The sequence below is a fragment of the Cinclus cinclus genome, unplaced genomic scaffold (assembly GCF_963662255.1).
Source record: "Cinclus cinclus unplaced genomic scaffold, bCinCin1.1 SCAFFOLD_32, whole genome shotgun sequence".
NCBI lineage: Eukaryota > Metazoa > Chordata > Aves > Passeriformes > Cinclidae > Cinclus > Cinclus cinclus.
This window is the reverse complement of record NW_026912098.1, coordinates 1027826-1050135: the sequence shown is the minus strand read 5'-3', so window position 1 is coordinate 1050135 and position 22310 is coordinate 1027826. Positions and strand designations below refer to the sequence as shown.

Sequence of the window (22310 nt, the reverse complement as noted above, 5' to 3'; positions counted from 1 at the left end):
TTTTCTCTTTCCCCTAGCTTTGTTATAACTGGAGCACAATCTAGGGAAGACCACCCTGGTTCTTGTCAGTCTTTATTTACATTTGCTACCACTCATGCCCCTTTGTTTCCCTTCTCCCAGCTTTCTGGGCATTCATTTGTTCGGTGGCCTCATTGCTTAGAGATTGCACATTGGTTTCTCCCCAGGTGGGGAGGGGAAGCCCCTTTTAAAAATTGTTGTCTTCCCTTTTAACTGCTGCAATCACCCTTTCTTGTTTCCCTTTATTCCCTTCTTCTCAATTGCTAAACACCCTCCAGTCTTCATCCAGTAATATTTCGAAGTTTCTTCCTTCAGTGGGTTTTAATTTTTTATGTCTTGTATCAGTGGCGGATTGACCTAAAACTAAAATTAAAACTAAAATAAAAAGCTAACTGCTGTACTCCAGTGTCTGATTCTGGGTCCAAAGGTGTACTATGACACATTGTGTCTCTCAGCCTGTCCAAGAACTCAGATGGTGACTCAAAGGGACCTTGTTTAATGGCACACAAAGCTGACCAGTTAATAGATTTGGGGATGGCTTTCTCTATTCCCTTTGCAGTCCACTCCTGATATTCTTGTAACTTCTGTCTTTCTGCCATTCTATTCACATCCCCCTTTGGATCCTGGAGGGAAAAAAATTCCTTTGCATCCTCCCCCCATGTCTTATAGTGCTCCTCGGCCAAATCCCCAAATACCTTTAGAATCAGCTGTTTCTCTGTTTCTGTCATTCTATGTAACAGTAACTGTAAAATCATTTCAATCCAGGTTATCTTTTTTTACTATTAAACAGAAGTGTCCAGCTATACATGCAGGGTCCATTTTTCAGTCCTTTAAATTCTTTATCCAAATTTCCAAATCATTGGTATTGAAGGGAACCTTCAGTAACATCATGGCTCCATCTGGTCCCACTGCTTCTCTAAGAGGTGTTTGCAAAAGTATTGGTTGTTCCCCAGGTTTGCCCTTGTATGGGAGGACACTGGACTGCCTGGGAGCGTTGGAGTTTGATCTGGTGCCCTTCCTGGGCTCCCACCCAACTCCAGTGATTGAGGAGGGGACATCATCCAGATCAGACTCTTCTTCATCATACACCTTGTTATATTTTTAGTGCATGTCTGACCAAGACTACAGGCTGAGCAGCATTGTTTGAATTTATGCAGGACCCTTCTGTTTTCTCTTTCCATTGCTAGGATCAGTAGGTCTTGTAGAAGATTAATACCACAATCCTTTTGCCATTCTGGGTGGTTTTATAAGGTGAAAAACATTTCTGCATATGATGCCTCATCTCATTTTCCTTCCCACCTTAAAAAATAACATTAAGTGCAACATGGTGTTATAGTTTGTGCATCCATTTAATGGCCCCTTTGCCTCATCTTCTAATGTATGCAGAGGCCACCACTGATGACAATATTTTATTAAAACCCCTTTGCTCTCCATTCCTCTTTTCCCCACAACTTCCTTCCAATGGGGTAGTATGCATCCTAAAGGGCTCCTCCTTGGCACTTTTTTGCTTTGCTGGGTCCTCCTGATTTATCTCCTTATTTCCCTTATCTCCTCTCCCAAAACTCTGCTGGCAATGTTCTTTCACTTCCTCCCAGTGGTCCTCAAAAACATGCCAACCCTCGGGGATTGAATTACTCTTTCCACAGATCAACTCCACAGTCTCACACTCCACATGAATGAATTCCTGAATATGATGCCCTGGGTCCAGGGTACACCTGGGCCATGTAGGCACCCACCTCCTAGATGTGCATTACCACTTCCTTCTACACCAATGGCACCGTAGGAGGACCCAGGCTGGAGGCCACCTTGGTGCCCAAATTGCTAGTCCACATGCAAGGCAAGGAACTCGTCTAACCCTTCTAGGTTCCCTTTTGATTAGAGGTTGCTCCCAATCAAAAGCCAGATAACTCTCTCTTGAATCTGAGACTATTCCTCCTGAAGATACCTGCTCTAACTGATCCATCCTCCTGTACCACCCGTACAAGTTTCCCTTGGTCCCTCAAGAAATCCAGGGGCTCAAGCTGAAACCACCTGAAAAGGGCTTCCTCGCTTGGTCGAGCCTTCATCCCTCTCTCCCTCGTGTCCCAAAAAATCACTTCCCTGTCATTGAGACTTATAGACACAAGAGGGCAGAAATACCTCTGAAACAACAGAGTCCTCAGAAAAGAACAGAAATCCTAACCCACTGCAATTACAGTTAATCACACAAGAGGGTAGTGTGACATCAAAGGTATTGCAAAAGTCCACCTTAGAAAACATAGAAAACGTTACCCAAAATCCAAAATCTCCACCACCAAAATTAGAGTGATGCAAACACAAAACTCCAATCACTATGAGCAGGTGTCCCTAGTGTCTTAGTGGCCTCCTTACCTTGGTGCCACCCCCAAAAGAATTAATAAAACGTACTTCTAGGGCGAATAGGAGGTTGGCTGTTTGCTTCCACAGTGAGTGAGCAGGGAGTGGAGATCCCTTCCATAAAAAAGTCCAGGGCACACTGGGATGTCCATGTCCAATGCACTCAGCAGCCAGACAAAGAGCTCCTGGCTGGCCTTGCCAATTGATTTCAGGAATCAGGAGCTGACAACCAAAATTGTGGAGAGTATGTTTTATTTCCAGCTGGGACACATGGAGGGGATATCTCCTCCAAACCATGCATACCTGGTCAAGACAGGTTCCAGGTAGAAATACACATTGATCCCACCAGCCCACACCTCCCTGCCCACCCATCTCCACCTTCTCTCCCTTTGTATTATAATTAGCTGCCACACCTCCTGGAGGTCGTGTCACGTGGTTTTTGGGATGAAGGCCGGGTGTCTTCCTCAGTGATCAGTGTTTGACCTCTCCTTCTGGGGCAGGTGCAGTGGAGGTTTGTCTCTGCCTCAGGTCAGCTTGTCCTGCTCAAAACCACCCGTCTGCTCCTGGCTGGTTTCTGGAGCCACAGGTTTCTGCTCTGTTGGGTCTTGCTTTGCTGAGTTTTCACAATATATCTTATTTTAATGGATTTTTTTTTCCTGGCAACTAAGTTCCTGTGTGGTTTGTTCCATACTGTTCCTGCCATGTGTTCTATTTCCCCTCCACCTGCTTAAGCATCTTATAGGCTTCTAAAATTCTGAATTTTCAAACCCATATATACCATGTATTTCAAAACCATACCCTGTCTCACTAGACCACACTTGGAGCCTCTAGACCACACTGGAAGCAGGTTTGGGCACATCAATCCTTACTGGTTTATATTGGGACCTGCTGCCAAAGGACTCAGGGGCTCAGGGGTGTCTCCCAGTGCTTACTGGTTTATACTGGTGCCCTCCCAGTCCATGCCTGGGAACAACAGCAGGCACTGGCAGCCGGGCAGGACCCCGAGGCCCAGCTAGCCTTCACTGGAGCCCTGCTGAGCCGCTGCTTCTCCAACTTCTCAGCCTGGAACCTGCACTCGCCAGGAGCTCCAGCAAGGGTGAGGCCAGTGCTAAAGGAAGGAGAGGGATTCCCTGTAAAAATTCCCAGAACTTTATGGGGAAATCCAAAATCCCCAAATTTTCCAACCTCTCTTTCACATGAAGTGGGAGATGGTGGGCTCTGTTGGGTTTAATGCATAGACCTGGTGCCCCTAAATCCCCATTGACTTTAATGGGTAGACCTGAACTCCTGGGTATTCACATATTGGTGTGTCCCCCACTGCCCCCCTGAGATTTTGGTTTACCCCCTTTGCCACCCCAGAGCTGGAGCTGGTGCAGAACTCTGTCTTCACCAACCCCACAGACCAATGCACCTCGGTGTACCTGTGCTGCATCCTCTGCTGAGGTAACTCAGGCCTCCCTCCCACCCCCGGGGCCCTCACCTGGAGTTTTGGGCTGCCTTCTGAATACTGGGGTCCCTTTTGGCACTCCCCCACTGCTGAGGGTCATCTGTGTCCACATTGACTGGGCTGTCATCTTCCCCCAGCCCATCAGGGTAAGTTGGGACACTTGAGTGCCCCAGAAGTTCCCTGGATATCCCCAAAAATTATCTGGGTACAGCTGGGTACTACCCAAAAGCTCTTGGATCCCCCCGGTAATCACCTGGGTACACCTAGATCCACCAAAAATCACCTGGATACACTTGGGTACCCCCAGAAATATTCTGGATCATCTCAAAGAACACCTGGATCCACCTGGTTACCCCTTGGAAACCTGGATCACTGAAAAACCCCCAAAACTGGTGTCCCAAAATTCCTCATGGCTTTGACTGGGTGGACTTGATGCCCCTGAATCCCCAATGACTTTCATGGACAGATCAGGTGTCCCTAAATCCCTTTTGATTTCAATGGGGTAGATCTGGAGTCCTGTTCATCCTCATTTATCTCTCCTAATCCCTCCCAGTGGTCCCACTTTTGCCCCAGTGCTCCCAGTAATCCCAGTGCCCTGCCTTAGCTGCTCCCAGTGCTCCCAGTTTAACCATGAACCTTCCCAATCAAATGCTATTATGGGGTAGACCTGGTGTCCCTCAATCTCCATTGACTTCAGCCAGTCAACCTGATTTGCCATAGATTTTGGTGCTCAAAATCCCATTTTTGGGGTGAAAATGGAGATTTTTGGGCTTGCCTGGAGGCACAACTCCAGAAAAGGCTGCAGACATGAAATAAGGCATTTGGGATTGGCTTCCAGGAATTCATCCAGGACTTCTGCAGTCTCAGCACCATGATTCTGGAGTGGAAATTCCTGCAATTCAGCCCTAGATTTCCCCCAAGTTTACCCAGTTTTCCAAATTTTACCACTAAATTTGAAAAAAAATCCCCACTGACTTGAATGGATAGACCTGGTCTCCCTAAAATCTTCATTAATTTCAATAGGGCAAATGTGATGTCCCTAAATCCATATTGACTTCAACAGGATAGACCTGGTGTCCCTACATCCCTATTCAATTCAATGGAGCACTCCTGATGTCTGAAAAATCTCTATCAGGAGATTAAAATTACAACAGATGGGGCAACTGAGAGATATTGTAAAAAATGGTTTATTGCTTTATTGCATCAGTCTCATTGAAGGGTGAGATATTAAAGGTGTTACATCCAACACCAAAATATCAGAAGCCATCTAATTCTTAGTTACAATGCCATATGTCAGGATTTTAGCCAATCCAATACTTCTATGAACTTTGCCAGTGCCTTTTGACACCAGACATTAATTGCTTTCCTTCCCATGGCTTTGCTGCAGTGTGTCATTTTTCAACTAATCATAAAACACTTCACAAACCTTCACTGATGCATCTTAAGCTTTTAGCTTTATAACAGGTTCTATTGCTAATCTTTATAATCTTTTACTATCTTACTTAACATACTGCTTTGCTTACATAATACATATCTCTATTTGCTTAAAACACATTTCTACTTAAACTACAAACTTATATTCTGGTTTTGTGTCTATTTTATTTAAATGCTCTAACTCTCCAATTCTTCTCCAAGGTCTTAGGTCAAACCTTGGATCCATCTCTATCTCTCAGCCTGTATGCACCAGGCCCTGGGAGCTCTCCATGCCTGCATTTCCCACACCACCTGTCATCTCTGCCTCCAATTTCCTGCTCTGACTGCAACCTGGGCACACTTTCTCAGTTGTGTCCCTCAGTGGAACCCATGAACGATATCAGAAACTTTGGATTTTGATTATGACTGAATTCATGAGAGGTTTCCTATCAAACCACGGTTCTGCCTTGATTTCCCTCTGCTCTGGTGCAGTTCATCAGAAAATTTTCAACTCCATTTATTGAGAAATATGTCAAAGAACTTAGAAATCTCCATTGGTATTATCAAGGCTGCATTTTATTACTGTTGTCTCTAGAGCAGAGGTCATTGTAGCATTTTGTGATTGATACTTGTGAGAAATGGATTTGTAAAGGATTCTCAAAGCCTGACTGAAAGCTCTCACAGTCTTGTTCATGTGCATGAAAACTCTGAGATAAGGTGTGCTAACTTAGAAAGGCCATGGAATAGAGAAGGCATTGTAGAGAGAGAGATTGAACTAGAAACAAATTTCAAATGATGGCCCTGCAAAAAGACCAGATATTTTGGAGGATGTAAACTGTAAAAGATGCATTGTGGCAAGACCACATGGGATACAATAATATTTGATTTATGTTAGAAATATCAGCTCTACTGTCTGGCAAAAGCTAATAGGTTGAAAAATATTTATTTATTGCATTGCAATCAGGAAATACATTGGCTTCTGATAGACTGGCATGTAGTTTTACCTCTCTTATATTTCACCCTTTACGAGACTGATAATGTAATAATATCTTTCAGAAGAATTCCTCACACTTGCCCTGTCTGTAGAGCTGGGGTGTTCCAAGAGTGCTGAGTCCCTGGACATCAGTCCCTGAGAGGGAGCAGAAAGAAAACTTGTCAAGAACTCAAAGTCTTACTCAAACTCCAAAATTTCTTGAAGTTTTAATGGATTCCACCGAGGGATATGACTGTGAAAGTGTCCGCAGGTTCCAGTTAGAGCAGAACACTGGAGGCAGTGATGACAGGTGGGGACAAACAAGGGAAAGGTGTCCCTGATGCCCAGCAAACCTGGATGTGTCTCAGCAATGCCAAGGGCCAAGGGCTGAGCCCCAGCCCCTGGCAAGGCAGATCCTGTCCCTCCCTCCTTGCTCAGGGCTCTTCCCGGGGCACTGGGCTCTGGGGATGTGCAATGCCAAGGGCAGCACCATGGGGCGGCCCCTGCCAGGCTGCTGAGCAGGGACAAGGAGGCAATGAGGCCCCAGCCCTGCCATGGGATGGAAATTCCTTTCTCCTCATGTCCTGTCTGTGCTCTCCTCTGCTCTCTTCAGTCTCCACTCCTCTGGGCACAAAGCTCCTTTGTCCCTATATAGTGGTCGTTTGTTTGTAGCCTCCAAACACCATCTTGAGAGATTTTTGGGCCCTCTCCACACTGCTGGCAAATTAAAACATTCTTCTCATAATCTAACCAAATCAACAGAGGGCAAGGCAGCCAAACAGTTGTGTCCTGGATACTTTTGTCTGGGCACAATTCTTGGCTAGCGCCTACATACAAAAATGATGGTCCCCATTAAATTTAAAAAAAATTGTAAGTTTGGTCTGTCTCAATATCAGTGGTTAATTCTCCCTTTGCAGCTTCAGGGAATGAAGCCATGTTACCCCAGTTCGCTCCCCCAAATTCATGTTTATTTATATTTTCAGACCCTGCGGCTGTAGGGTGTCCTTGAGTTTCAGGCCAGGAGGAATTGTTTTGCCTGATCAAAATGTGAAGATGGTAAACTGACATTTTCTATGGCATTTAGAGATATTCACTGATGCAGTACAGGATTTGAAAAATACCAAGGCTAAAAGCTTAAGGCATCACAGTTGTCACTGAACCAAGGGGCCACTGTGACACTTTGCAGCCCCACGAAACCAAGGAGTCCATTGTGACACTGCAGGGCCCCATGGAACTAAGGATTCATGGAACAGTGTGGGACCCCATGGAACCACAGGTCCATTGTGACACTGGGGCCTCATGGAATCCTGGAGGCCATGAGGACACTTTGAGGCCTCGTTGAATCGAGGGGCTCTGAAGGGATTCATGGAACCAAGGAGACCCTTGTGACACTGTGAGTCCCCATGGAACCAAGGGTTCATTTTGGTGGCACAAGGCACCAAGGAGACCCCTGTGACACTGCAAGGCCACATGGGAGCAAAGAACCACTGTGACACTGTGGAACCCCTTGGAAACAAGAGGGCAGTGTGACACAGCTGGGTCTCATGGAACCAAGAATCCAACATGACACAGCCATTGTGACACTGCAGGGCCCCGTGGATCCAAGGGAACAGGGAACAGGTCTGGTTGGATTGACCTGACTGGTCCAACTGCCCTTGGCATGTCAAGGGTCTCTTCTCATGTTGCCCTGAAACACTGGGGCTCTGGGATTTCCTTCAAATGGAAAAGGACTGTCCTTCCCATTCAAGCATTCATGGCCAAAATGAGATTCCCCTTCCAAAATTCCCAATATCCAGGGATTGCTCCCATACAAAAGCTGCCATTACCAACAAGTCTGGCTGTCCTTGTCTTCCTTAGAGCCAGCTCTCACCTTCCTTCAAACCCTGGGGCTCGGTGCTTTCCTTCCTAAGGAAAAGAACCATCCCTCCTGTACAAGCACCCAAGGCCAAAATGGGAACTTTTCCTCCCAGATTCCTATCCTCAAGGATTTCTCCCACAAAATGCTGCTAGGACAGATAGGTCTGTCTGGTCTTGGCCTCTGCTGACTGCAGTTTATCAGCCCCTGAAACACTGGGGCTCTGTGGTTTCCTTTCTGTGCAGACCATTGTGATATTGAGAGGTCCCATGGAACCATGGAGACAAATGTGACACTTTCAGGACTTGTGAAATGACACTTTGTGACACCATCAAAACCCCTTGGAACCAAGTTCATCACTGTGGCACTGCTGGGCTGCATGGTGCCAAGGGGCCGGTGTGAAGCAGCAGGGCTGTGTGGAACCAAGAGGCCATTGTTGCATTACAGGGCCTCGTGCAGCCAAAGGGGAACTGTGATCCTGCAGGGCACCGTGGATCCATGGAGAACATTGTGGCATTGCAAGGCCCCATGGAATCGTGGAGACCATTGTGACACTGTGGGGTCCCATGGAACCAAGGGGTCATGGAACAGCTCTGGTGACTGGGACTCCCACAGATTACCTGGCAGGTCTGGCTGAATTTAGCATGTCAAGGGCTGCCTCTCATCTGCACTGGAGCACTGAGACTTTGTGATTTCCTTCCTATGGAAAAGAACCATCTGCGTTTCCTGTAACCCATAGCTGAAACTGGAGCTCCCCCTAAAACTTCCATATATAAAAGGGTTACTCTAAGGCAAAAGATACAAGACCAGACCGCTCCAGCTGGGATTGGCCTCCGGTGGTGAATGCTCATTCGCCCCTGAAACACTGGTGCATACTTCCTTCCTTTCTATGGAAAAAAACCTAGCTTCTTGTCCAGATGCAATGGCTAAAATTGGCCTCCAAAATTCCATGTATCCAAGCATAGCTCCTAGAAAGTATTAGGCAGAACAGAGAGATCTGGCTGCCTTGTTCCTCTGGTTTTTTTCAGTAGACTATGAACAGAATGTTTTCAATTGCAAACACCTCTAAGAGGGCCCAGAAATCACCCAAGGTTGGTTTTGGAGGCTTTGGGCACATGACCACAATATAGAGACAAAGGAGCTCTGTGCACGATGGAGTTGAAACTGAGGAGAGCAGAGGAGAGCCCAGACAGGACCCAAGGAGAAAAGAATTTCCCTCCCAGAGTAGGGCTGAGTGCAGCACGTCCCCCAGAAGGAATCTGGAGGAGCCCAAGGCTTTGTGTGTGCAGGCAGAGGCAGGCAGGACACAGAGCTGTCAGCAAAGGAAGGGGCCAGCCAGGTGGGGCAGCCGGGGGATGAGGACAGCCTGCAGGGACAGAGGGGCAGGGCATGGACACCGTAGGACAGCCTGGGCTGCAGAGGGCACAGGGATGGGCAGCAGCTGAAAGGCCCTGCCAGAGCCAAGTGCTGCAGCACTTTGGCCATGGCTGCTGGCCCTGGGCCCTTGGCCAGCAGGGGACAAGTGAGCCTTGCTGTGCTGGGGCCTCATTGCCTCCTTGTCCCTGCTCAGCAGCCTGGCAGGGGCCGCCCCATGGTGCTGCCCTTGGCATTGCACATCCCCAGAGCCCAGTGCCCCGGGAAGAGCCCTGAGCAAGGAGGGAGGGACAGGATCTGCCTTGCCAGGGGCTGGGGCTCGGACCTTGGCATTGCTGAGACACATCCAGGTTTGCTCAGCATCACAGACACCTTTCCCTTGTTTGTCCCCACCTGTCATCACTGCCTCCAGTGTTCTGCTCTAACTGGAACATGGGGACATTTTCTCAGTTCTGTTCCTTACTGGAATCCATTAAAACTTCAAGAAACTTTGCAGTTTGAATATCACTTTGGGTTTTTGTGAAGATTTTAAGCACAGTATGGGGGACTGTATCTGATGTAAACAGCATCCAAGCCTCAAGAGGGCCATTAAAGTCCTTGTGCTGTGTCTCTGCTAGTGAGCTGGGCTGGGCTCCTGGCACAGAGGCAGCTCTTGGCAACCATGAAAAGCTTGAAAAAGACCTTTCTGCTGATTTGCAGCTCTTCTCCCAGCCCAGCAGGGCTGAGGGCACTGACTGCAGCCACACCAGGCTCAGCACAGAAGCACAGAGATCTTCAATCAGTCAGGGCTGGGAAGATGCTCACAAGTGCCTGGGGCAGAATCACTCCCAGCCCTGGGCACAGGAAGCCTCTGGCTGCAGGACAATGCAGCCGCAGCTCCTGCAGTGATCTCCTAAAGCTGGAACATCCCAATGCCCACAGACTCTGTGAGTACATTCTCTGATTCTCTCTCCTGTAGAGCAGCCAGGGGTGCCCAGGGCTGTCCTGCAGAGCAGGGTCCTGCAGCCCAGGGTGCTGTGCTGGGCAGGGACTCTGCTGCCTGCCAGGGACAGCTCTCAGCCAGCCCTGGGAGCTGCTGCCAGCACTGGGGGACAAGGTCTGGGTGGAGGGAGACAGCTGGTGAGACTTGGAAGTGTTCTCCTTGTGCGGTGAGGATGGTGCATTGATCAGGACTGACCCCAGCACGACATTTAACTCCAGAACATTTCCAATAGATTATACAGGGAGCACAGCAAGTCAGGGGCTGCATAAAAGGGAAAATCCTGATTTTATAATCTACTGATCAGGGTTGCCTAGATGGAAAATTGAACATTGATATTCATATGTCTGTTCAGGTTGAGAACAATAAGAACAATTTCTCTTAGGTCTGAATAAACCAGGAAAAGAAAGAAATCAGCAGAGGGTCCCTTACAGGCAGCATCACTGTTGCTTTTCCAGCCTCCTCAGGGTTGCTCTGATTTGCCATCAGAGCCTGCAGAGGCAGAGCTGGCCCTGGCAGTGCCCTGTGCTGGGAGGGGTCTGCAGGGCAGAGCTGAGCCCCCAGGGCTGGGCTGGGCTCTGGCAGCACTGGCAGGGCCCAGCCCTGGGCACAGGGAAGCAGCAGCTGGCAGGGAGAGCTCCAGGCAGCAGAGCCCTGGGCAGGCATTGGGGGGAAAGTGACACCAAGCTGGGCTGGGATATTTAAATCCTCTCCAATCTGATCTGATCCATGATTTCTTTTTTTACAGGTCCCCATGCCAAGACACCAAAAATGTCCAACAGCAGCTCCATCAGGCACTTCCTCCTGCTGGCATTGGCAGACACGCGGCAGCTGCAGCTCCTGCACTTCTGCCTCTTCCTGGGCATCTCCCTGGCTGCCCTCCTGGCCAACGGCCTCATCATCAGCGCCGTAGCCTGCGGCCACCACCTGCACACCCCCATGTTCTTCTTCCTGCTCAACCTGGCCCTCACTGACCTGGGCTCCATCTGCACCACTGTCCCCAAAGCCATGCACAATTCCCTCTGGCACACCAACAACATCTCCTACTCTGCATGTGCTGCTCAGCTCTTTTTCTTTGTGTTCTTCCTCTCAGCAGAGTCTTCCCTCCTGACCATCATGTGCTACGACCGCTACGTGTCCATCTGCAAACCCCTGCACTACGGGACCCTCCTGGGCAGCAGAGCTTGTGCCCACATGGCAGCAGCTGCCTGGGCCAGTGCCTTTCTCTATGCTCTGCTGCACACAGCCAATACATTTTCCCTGCCCCTGTGCCATGGCAATGCCCTGGGCCAGTTCTTCTGTGAAATCCCCCAGATCCTCAAACTCTCCTGCTCCAAATCCTACCTCAGGGAACTTGGTCTTCTTGCTGTTAGTGTGTGTTTGGTATTTGGCTGTTTTGTGTTCATTGTTTTCTCCTATGTGCAGATCTTCAGGGCTGTGCTGAGGATCCCCTCTGAGCAGGGACGGCACAAAGCCTTTTCCACCTGCCTCCCTCACCTGGCCGTGGTCTCTCTGTTCCTCAGCACTGCCTTTTTTGCCTACCTGAAGCCCCCCTCCATCTCCTCCCCATCCCTGGATCTGTCCCTGTCAGTTCTGTACTCAGTGGTGCCTCCAGCCCTGAACGCCCTCATCTACAGCTTGAGGAACCAGGAGCTCAAGGCTGCACTGTGGACACTGATGACTGGAAGGTTTTAGAAACAGTGAACCTTTCCAATTTGTGCAAGTTGCCAATTTCTCCTAGTCACTTGTAATATAAATAATTTTTGAGAATTCTTTCTTTTCCTTCATTGCCAGAAGTTTTTACCTTTTAGTCTAATAATTTGTGCACAAAATCATGCCCATATTTGTGATATATTTTTGTCTCTCCTCCTTTGCTCTCACCCCAGACTCTGTCCAGGATGGGCTCTGTTCTCTGCAGCTTTAAATTAACTGAAGGGTCTCCCTATTTTTTTTTTTTTTTTTTACTGGAGATCTCCTTTCTTTGGAGCTTCCTTCTGCTCCCTTCTCTAGAGCTGCAGCAGCAATATCTGTGTGCAGAGGTGGGGGCAGGTCAGGGGTGGCACAGCAGCTCGGCTCCTGATGGCCACACCATTCCTCATCCATTAATATTTTTACAACAAAAAAAAACAACTTTACACTATTCTTAAAAAACCCTATATATATATACAAATCATACCAAAATTACACAAAATACCATAACAAAACTACAAAAAAATTTAAAAAAAGAAATCCCAAAAACCCCCAACAAAATTAATATAAATCATAGTTTAACCATTCCCCATAACCATACCCCACCCTCTTATCATCTCTTACCAAACTAATAATAGTGCTAATTTTAAATTATCTTCTAAACCATATATTTTTAACAAAATAATTACTATTATAAAAACCCACCTAAAAACTACCCATTTAATACTCATCCAAACTAAATATAAACCAACAAAAACCCCCAATCTTAACTAAAACTCGAATTCTAGATCATCAAATAATTACAACAGTTCAATAAACAAAATAAAAAATAATAAAACAAAATACAATCAATATTTATTCACCAACCTAATTAACAAAAAAAACCCTACAAAATATACATTACCCAAAATCTAACTACAAACATAAAACCTAATTACAAACATGAAATCTAACTACAACCATCCAATAAAATAATTTTTTTAAAAATGCTAAAAATTTTATAAGAAATAAGAAATGGGCCCACACTGATCCCTGCAGGACACCACTGCACACACGCTGCATGTGGCACCATTCCCCACCACTCTCTGGGCCCCGATGTCCATCCAGTTCTTAGCCCAGGGAGGGGTGAACCGCTCCAAGCCACAGGCTTCAGCTTTTCCAGGGAATGCTGTGGGATATGGTGTCAAAGGCTAAAGTTCAAGTAGACAACATCCAGAGCCCTCCCTGTATCCACCAGGCCCTGTCAGAAAACTCCTGGTGGGCAGGAGCTGGGCAGGAGGCAGCCGTGTGCCCTGGCAGCGAGGCAGGGCAGGAGCACCCAGGGCTGTGGGACCAGGACATCAAGGATGTGGATTATCCAGGGCACTGGGGCCTGGTTTGGGTTGCCCAGGGCAGGAAAGATGTCTGGCAGCTGGAGCAGGGTGAGGGAAGGGCCTCCAAGGTGGGGCTGGAGCCCTTTGGCTGTGAGCAGAGGCTGAGGGAGCTGGGCTTGTCCAGCCCGGAGCAGGGAAGGCTGAGTGGCTCCTCATCCCAGCCTGGCAGTGCCAGCCAGGAGCTGATGGAGAACACAGAGCCAGGATCTTCACCGGGGGGCCTGGGGGGAGACAAAAGACAATGGGTGGAAAGGGGGAAAGAGGGGAGATCAGACAGGACATGTGGAAAACCTTTGTTCCCATGGGCTCAGACAGGTTCTGGAATGATGCTCTGTCTCTGTCTTTTGGGATTTCCAGATTCAGACCAAATCCAGCCTTGAACCACTTGGTCTGACCCAGTTTCTGCAGACTTGATAAAATATTTTCCATGTTAATCCCTATTTTGGAATGGGCCACAGCAGATTTTTATGGGACAGGAGCAGTCCTGGTGATGTTGGGGACCTGCAGCTTGCGAGGTTCATGACCACATGTCATAAGTTGGGGCATTTAAGTATTTGAAGAAACGTCCAAGTTTTCCCACCAGGAGAAAACAGAAATTTCCTGGATGTGTACTGATGGCAAGAACAGAAATCCTGCTCTTCCCCTCTACCTGTGTTACCACTATGCTGTCTATTATTTCATGTCCCTCTCCATTTGGGGGTTTCCACCTCTCCTGTTTAAATGGCCTCATCTAAGGACATCTATTCACTAGACCAGCTGGTTCTGTGGCCTTCCCATTGCTCCCAGATTTCCTCCTGCAGTTGTTCTCTGGTCATTCCACATCAGTCAACATCTTAATTGTGTTTACATCTGTCACAGAATCAGCTTTTTCTAATGTCTTTGTCTAAAACTGTCCCTGCACGGAAATCCCTTGTGCATGGAAGAAATATTAGACACTGCTTTGATATTGCACAGAGCTGAGGGAAGAATTTTGATGTTTAATAAATTCTATAGTTGGTACATTATTTTATGTTGGCCATGAAGAGAAACCTTTCTGTGCCTCTGAGTCTCAGCAGTTCCTGAGCCCCAAAGGACACAAACCTGATGAGCTCTGGTGCCCACTGCACTGGGGGCTCTTGCACCTCCCTCCATAGGCACAGCAGAGCTCCCTTGTCCCACAAAGTCCCTGGCAATGCAGGCATGAAGGAAACAGGACAGGCTGTGGGGATCAGGGGCAGGGCACGGCCAGGGATTTGGGGTGGTTGTGAGCCCAGGGCAGGAGCTGGCCCTTGGCCTTGCTGAAGCTCATCCAATTGTCCTGGGCCCATGGCTCCAGCCTGGCCAGATCCCTGTGCAGAGCTTGCTGCCCTGCAGCACAGCCACACTCCCAGCCAGCTTGGGCTCCCCTGGACACTGACTCAGGGTGCCCTCCATGGCCTGGTCCACATCAGCAAGGAACACATTGAACTGCCCTGGCCCCAGTCCTGAGCCCTGGGGACACCCCTGCATGTGGCTCCATTGCCCAGCACTCCTTGGGCTGCACTTGTGTTTGCCATGGAGCTGGGCCTGCCTTGGCTTCTGTTTGCTGACCCCAAATGAACATCCCTCTGTGTCTGGGGCAGCTCCTTCTCCAAGGAAAGCAGCTGGGACTTGGTGCCAAGGAGCTGAAAGCTGCAGGCACAGACTGGACTGGAGGAAGCTCAGATTTGCACTGGGCTGCTCTGAGTGCCAGGGTTTGGATGAGGGAAATGGTGGGGTGGGGGTAGGGACAGAGTGTGACTGATTGTCAGCCATAAAGGGTCTGGATGTTCATATCTGTTCAGAGTGCATGAGGAGGTGCTGGGGGTCAATGTCTGCTGGAAATTGCTGAGATCAATCTATAAACTGGAAAAGAATTAATGGGAAAACCATATATTCTTGCTCATTATTTTGAAATGAAATATGTTACAAATTGAGTGAAAGCTTAGACAAGGCCTGCCTTTTGGTCAGGTTTCTGGAAGTAGCTCTCTTTCAGGATACCTGAACCCCAAATTGTTCTTGCCTACAAGTTGTAGAGAATGGAAATTTAGGTCTATTATAAAATGAATTGTTTACGGCATGGACTCAAGATTAACAGACAAGAGATGTTAAATGGACTACTTACTGCCCAGCATAAACCAAACAAGTACAGGTAGATACAAACCCAGTGCACAATAAAGTTACCTATATTATAGCCAGTGAAGAAATAGCAGAGATCAGGAGCCAATGTAACTTACCACTGAACTGATGAGGGAGTGCACATGGAGCCCTTTCACTCAGCTTCCAGAAAAGGAACCACAAAGATTCATCATTCAGACTTGGGAGTGAAGCCCTACCTGTTTCCATGGACTATGCAGAAGAGTTTTGTATGGTGAAAGTTTTGTGTATATTTTATAGTTTTTTAAACTGAAGTGTGTGTCACTCAGAAATCCAAGGCTTATCTCCCTCCCTTCAGTCTGCTCTCAAGGCAGGATGTTCATGGTCAGCTGGGAATTCCACCTCCCTGGCACCAGAGAGAACTCAGCACAGGACAGATGTCCAGCCTGTGTTATCTCAGCAATTGCTGAGAGGGGGAAGATGCCCTGAGTGATGGCACAGCTGATGGACAGAACAGATGAGCTCTGCTGTGCCACAGGGGAAGTCCTGCTGCAGGAACCTCATGGAACCAGGGGGCCGTTGTGACATTGTGATGGCTCCTGGAACCAAGGAGAGAGACCATGGTGACACCAATGAACCTCATGGAGCCAAGGGACCTTTGTGACACTGCAAGGCCTCAGGGAACCAAGGAGTTCAAAGGTCTCAAACATTCTTTACAGGGTTCTGCCTTAGGGATCGGGGAACCTCCTTGGTGGCACCTTGGGCTGGCACACACCTGAGGAGTGACCCTGTTTTTAATGGAGAAAGTTAGGAATTCTAGATTCTTCTAAAAAAAGTAAAGGAAAATCCTGTCTCTGTCTGAGTGCAGCCAGTTCTCCAAGCAAAGCAGGTCCCAGATGAGGGAGGACAGACAGGATGGAGTTAGGTAATATGGAGCAAGGTTGTCCACACTGGGTCAGACCTCATGTCACAGCTCCTCTGAGCAGGACAGACCTCCTGAGGAGAGACCCTGGATCAACAGGAGTCACAGAGAGCTGCAGTAAACTCTGCTCTAAACAGAACAGTATTAAAAACCATTCATTCAAAATAGGAATGGATATTTCTTAGAAGCTCTTTGAAATATTTCTCCCTAAGTGGAATTGAAAACCTTCCTGATGAACTGCACCAGACCAGAGGGAAATCAAGACAGAGCTGTGGTTTGTCAGGACTTGCTTGATCCCAATGAGCCCCGTGGTGCATTTGGTGCTGAGCCCTTGAACCTCAGGGCCTGAGAGGAGATTGCAGTTATCTTTCCAAGAGTGAGAGTGAGAAGAAAAACCCAAAGTGTCTCAAAGCATTAATGGGTGCCACTGAGGTCCATCCCCAACACAGGATCCTCATGGACTCCTTGGAGGAGAGAACTGGAGGCCATGATTGCACAAAAACCTCCCAGACTTAAAGAACAAAGGACAAAGGAAAGTACCTCAAAAATTGAAGTACCTTAAAGATCCCATGAGCCCCACTGAGTGTTGTTACTGACAAAGGCTCTCAAAGAGACTAATTAAAGCAGAGAATGGGAGGCCATGATTGCACAAAGCTCTCAGAGACTCCAAGACAAGAGCAAAACCCAAAGTCCATGGAAAAACCTGCAGTCCCTGGGAGCATGAAGGAGCCCCCAGGGCCATTCCTGACCAAGGCTCCCCAGGGACTGGTCCCAGCAGATCCCTGAGGCCACTGGCATGTGGGGGGATGCTGAGGGCAGGACAAGGGCTGACAGTGCCCAGCCTTGCTGGGGCTGTGCCAGGAGGCCCCAGTGGCTCAGGACAAGATGTCTGCTCACAGCCCTTGGTGGCACAGACCCTGCTGTGCCCCAGGCCACCAAGACTTGGCTTCTCTTTGTCCCCTCCTGTCATCACTGCCTCCAATTTCCTGCTCTGACTGCAACCTGGGCACACTTTCTCAGTTGTGTCCCTCAGTGGGATCCATTAAAAGGAAAAGAAACTTTGGAGTTCGATTCTGACTTGGAGTTCTTGAGAGGGTTCCTAACAAACCACAGTTCTGCCTTGATTTCCCTCTGGTCTGCTGCAGTAATGAGGAAAGTTTCAACTCTACTTATGGAGAAATATTTCAAGAATAACTTCTAAGAAACGTAACCATATTCCTATTTTAAATGGTGTCTTTTATTACTGTTCTCTAGAGAGCAGAAGTGATTGCAGCATTCAGTGACCGATATCGATCCCTGGTCACTCCTCAGGAGGTCTGGCAAAGAGGGGTTTTCCCTTTTTTCTTGAAGCAATCCAAAACTCCTAGGCTCCACATTCCCCTCCCTGACCTCCAAGTTTTCCCCCTGGACGCCCAAGAGCTCCCCCGGACGCCGAGGTGTCCGTCAGAATCCCTCAGTGCCCTGCCCAGTGCCCACCCGTCTCCCTGAAGTGTCCTCCAGACCCTCAACTTCTCTCTAAATTCCCTCCCCAGACCCAAATCATCCCCAACTGTGCCCCAGAAAAGTCTCCATGGATCCCCAAGTGGCCTTTTTTACTCTGAATGTGAAAATGATAAAAAGGATTAGAAGAGGACTGAAAAAAAGACGAATTAGCATAAGGAGGGAGAAAACAAGAGGCAATAATTAATGGAATTGTGGTACTTAGAACCCATGACCAGTAATATCTCTGGTTGCTAAAAATGTGTAGATTTTAATATAAATCTGAAAATTAGGTAATAAAAATAATATTACTTTTTAGAAATAGGAAAATAAAGTTATTTTTAAAATTTAATTATTTTTAATTTATTAAATTGTAAACAGATACTATTTCATTCTAAAAAGAAAAAAATATTTGTAATTGTTTATTTATTACATTGCAATTATAAGAATAAATTTATGGGGATTTTTTTTTTTATTTTTCAGGATGTCAGTCCCAGGTGGGCAATGTCAGACACAGTGAGGGTGGGGGTGAGGAGCAGGTTGTCCAAACAGGGTCAGCCCTGAAAGGGATCATTCTTCTCTGTGCCCAGACCTCCTAAGGAGACATTCAGCATCAACATCACCTGGAGAATGATCTATCATTTTCTATCTCCTGTGCAATGAATTGAAAACCAAAAATAATATGCCCTTGAGTAAAACCAAAAATCATGAGGTGCACTTTGAAATCTCCCTCCTTAACACAACTCCAAAGTGACTGCAAGCAGCTGCACAAGCCCTGGAGACTTGAAGACAATGGAAGGAAGACAAAGAGCTCCCAAGGCCTTTGTGTATTTTAATGATGCCCAGATTTGGGGATTTGGGGCTGATGGCAGGAGCCTGAGGCACTGAGAGAAGGTTGAAGAAGCTGCTGCAGGAGTCAGCAGCAAAACTGCAAGTGCCTTGGAGCATCAGTGGCCGCCATGAGTGAGGGCAGGGAGGGCCCAAGGCTCCCCAGGGCCTGGGGAGAGCAGATCCTTGAGGGCAGGATTGCAGGAGCCAAAGGCTGTGAGCAGGGAACTGCAATGCTGAGCAAGGCCTGGGCTGGCTGGAGGAAGCAGAAAGGCCAAGGCTGAGCCCAGGCCTGGGACAGCAGGGCCTGTCCCTCACGGGTGGCTCGGGGCTGTTGCTGGGGCAGTGGGATGGCAGGGGCAGCAAGGACAAATGGCATCAGCCTGCAAGCCCTGCCAGCCTCCTCAGGGAGGGCCGAGGCAGAAGCAAAGTGCGGCCCCTGCCAGGAAAGTTCCTTCTGTGGGGCCTGCAGAGGCCCTGCCCGAGCCCAGGGGACAAAGGCCTGGGTGCCTCTGGCCCTGCCAGCCCTGCCCAGCCCTCGGCCATCTCTCCTGCAGCCTGTGCCCCCTCTGTGTGCTGCATAACGAGGAGGTTGTGGAGCTGAAGCCTTGGGGCTCCCTGGCAGTGAACAGCACTGGGGTTCCTTTTTCTCCCCAGCTCTGCCTTCAGGCACCGACCCTGTAGCTCCAGAGAAGTCATGGAGGAAAGTTGTCACGGCAAACATGGCAATACAGAGTTCTTTATTTTGTGTAACCGCGTATATAATACAGCTCTGGGACTATATAGTCTGAAATTTGCACTACAAATGCAAATACTGAGATGAAAGTGTTAGAGACCAAGGTTTTCCTGTTAACAAACACACAAAAATACATTACATGTGCCAGAAGAAAAAAAATAGACAGGACACAGAGTGGGCATTAATGAGTAACACTGTAAGAGCTAGAAAGGGGAATGAGAGTTTCTTGCTTCTGAAAAGCATGAACGATGATTTTTCTCAGACCATCATTGAGCTCCTGATTCCTCGGGCTGTAGATTTGGGGGTTCAGAGCTGGAGGCACCCACCGAGTACAGATCTGACAGGAACAGATCCAGGGATGGGAATGAGATTGAAGGGGGCTTTAGGTGAGCAAATGTCCCAGTGCTGAGGAACAGGGAGAGCACAGCCAGGTGAGGAAGGCAGGTGGAAAAGGCTTTGTGCCTTCCCTGCTCAGAGGGGATCCTTAGCATGAAACCTGAAGATCTGCACATAGGAGAAAACACCAAAGAAAACACCCAGATGCTAAACAGAAAATAAAAGCAAGAAGAACAAGTTCCCTGAAGTAGGACTGTGAGCAGGAGAGTATGAGGATCTGAGGGATTTCACAGAAGAACTGGCCCAGGGCATTGCCCTGGCACAGGGGCAGGGAAAATTTATTGGCTGTGTGCAGCAGAGCATTGAGAAAGGCACTGGCCCAGGCAGCTGCTGCCATGTGGGCACAAGCTCTGCTGCCCAGGAGGGTCCCGTAGTGCAGGGGTTTGCAGATGGACACGTAGCGGTCGTAGCTCATGATGGTCAGGAGGGAAAACTCTGCTGAAATGAAGAACAAAAAGAAAAACACCTGAGCAGCACATGCAGAGTAGGAGATGTTGTTGGTGTGCCAGAGGGAATTGTGCATGGCTTTGGGGACAGTGGTGCAGATGGAGCCCAGGTCAGTGAGGGCCAGGTTGAGCAGGAAGAAGAACATGGGGGTGTGCAGGTGGTGGCCGCAGGCTACGGCGCTGATGATGAGGCTGTTGGCCAGGAGGGCAGCCAGGGAGATGCCCAGGAAGAGGCAGAAGTGCAGGAGCTGCAGCTGCCGCGTGTCTGCCAATGCCAGCAGGAGGAAGTGCCTGATGGAGCTGCTGTTGGACATTTCTGCACTCTGGGCATTGTGGACTGTTCAAAGAAGTTATTGACAAGCTTGGAGCAATATCTCTCATTCAATCCTATGGAATAATTTCTGAGATCCAGGCAAAACTACTTATCTTCCTATGGGAAAACCTCACTACACATTTTTATTTTTAAGTTTAGGTTTTTGCTGCTGAGTTACTGCATCATCTTCAGCATCACTCTCAGTCTGAACACTAGGGAGCCCAGAGGGAAAACAGAGCTCCCTGTACCCCAGTGCAGTCAGACCTAATGGTCCCACACAGGTGCCATTTCCTGATTACACCTTCCTCTATTTCAGCGTGAACATAAGCATTCTTGAAAAATAAAGTGGACTTTTTGAAGACTCCAGTTCAATAATCATTTTCTCTGAATCATCCTCTCTTTCCCTGTGCATCTGGACATGGAGGGATATCCAGCTTTAGTCTGGCTCTCTGCTGCCTGGAGTTGTTCTTCCTGGGAGCTCTTTGTCTCTAACCAAAACTTGTCCCTGCCAGTGCTGCCAGAGCCCAGCCCAGCCCTGGGGGCTCATCTCTGCCCTGCAGACCCCTCCCAGCACAGGGCACAGCCCAGGGGCATCTCCCTGGCAGCAGAGCCTGAAGGGCAGCTCAGATAAACTGAGATGCTGCAAGCCAAGGTGCTGCTGCTGCTGTCTGTAGGCAGAGCAGGCTGAGGAGGAGGCACTTTGTGAGGCAGATCTGAGGCACATCTGCTGATGCCCAGGGGGACAGTGCAGGAGTCTCAGGGACACAGACACACCTGACAGCCCCTTTGCCTTGCCTTGAGGAGAGAGCTGAGAGCAGCCCTGGCCATGCAGCAGCATCTCCAGAGCAGGAGGAATCTGCCCTGATGGGGGTGGCTCCTTCCACCTCCAACTGCTGCCCACAGTCCATGGGGAGCTGCCAGGCAGGCTGAGAGCTGTCCCTGGCAGGTGGCACATGCCCTGGGCTGGCCAAGAGCCCTGAGGGCTGCAGAACAGGCACTCCAGCTCTAGGTCATGTTCCCCCAAGTGTGTTTCCAGGTGGAGGTTCAGATATGCAGCCCCAGGCCCTCTACAAACACAAGCTGCCCGCTGCCTCTTCACCTGCCTGGAGTCCTGCCTGCGTTCATGGCAGCAAAACCAGGCTGTTCCTGGCCAGAGACCAGAGCCCTGCTCCTGCAGGATGCTCTTGCCAGCACTTTACAGGATTCTGCTCTGCACGCAGCACTTTTCCTTCCCCCTCTCAACAGACTTTGGCACACAGAGCACAACCTGGCTGGCTCTGCCATCAGCACACCCCAATCACAGGTGGAGCAAGAAGAAGAAGGGGCTGTTTTGCAGCCATGCCCAAGAGAGACTGGAAGGGTGCCCTCCCTCTGGTCTCACTTGCTTGGCTTTCTGACTGGGTCTGGGGCAGGGGCTGTGATTCCTCATTTGTGGGGACCAGAACCGCACTCAGGTTCCCAGCACTGCCTGACAGCGCTCTGGACACTGGCACGGTCACGCGTCCGAGTCTCGGGCACTGTGCTGCTGCTTCATTTGTCCTTTGGCACACCCAACGCTCCTTGAGAAGCCCTGATGGTCTCTGGTTCTGCCCTCTTCCTGACCTGGGCAGGGATGGAGCA

General features: G+C 48.9%; 1 protein-coding gene and 1 pseudogene across 1 annotated transcript; one reads left to right on the top strand and one right to left on the bottom strand.

Annotated features, from left to right (window-relative positions):
* Positions 1-11530: 11530 nt before the first annotated feature.
* Positions 11531-12109, top strand: LOC134057269 (olfactory receptor 14J1-like). Its single transcript, XM_062514266.1, has one exon. The coding sequence runs from the start codon at positions 11531-11533 to the stop codon at positions 12107-12109; it is 579 nt and encodes a 192-aa protein (XP_062370250.1).
* Positions 12110-19716: 7607 nt separating this feature from the next.
* Positions 19717-20700, bottom strand: LOC134057268 (olfactory receptor 14I1-like; annotated as a pseudogene).
* Between the last annotated feature and the right edge of the window lie 1610 nt (positions 20701-22310).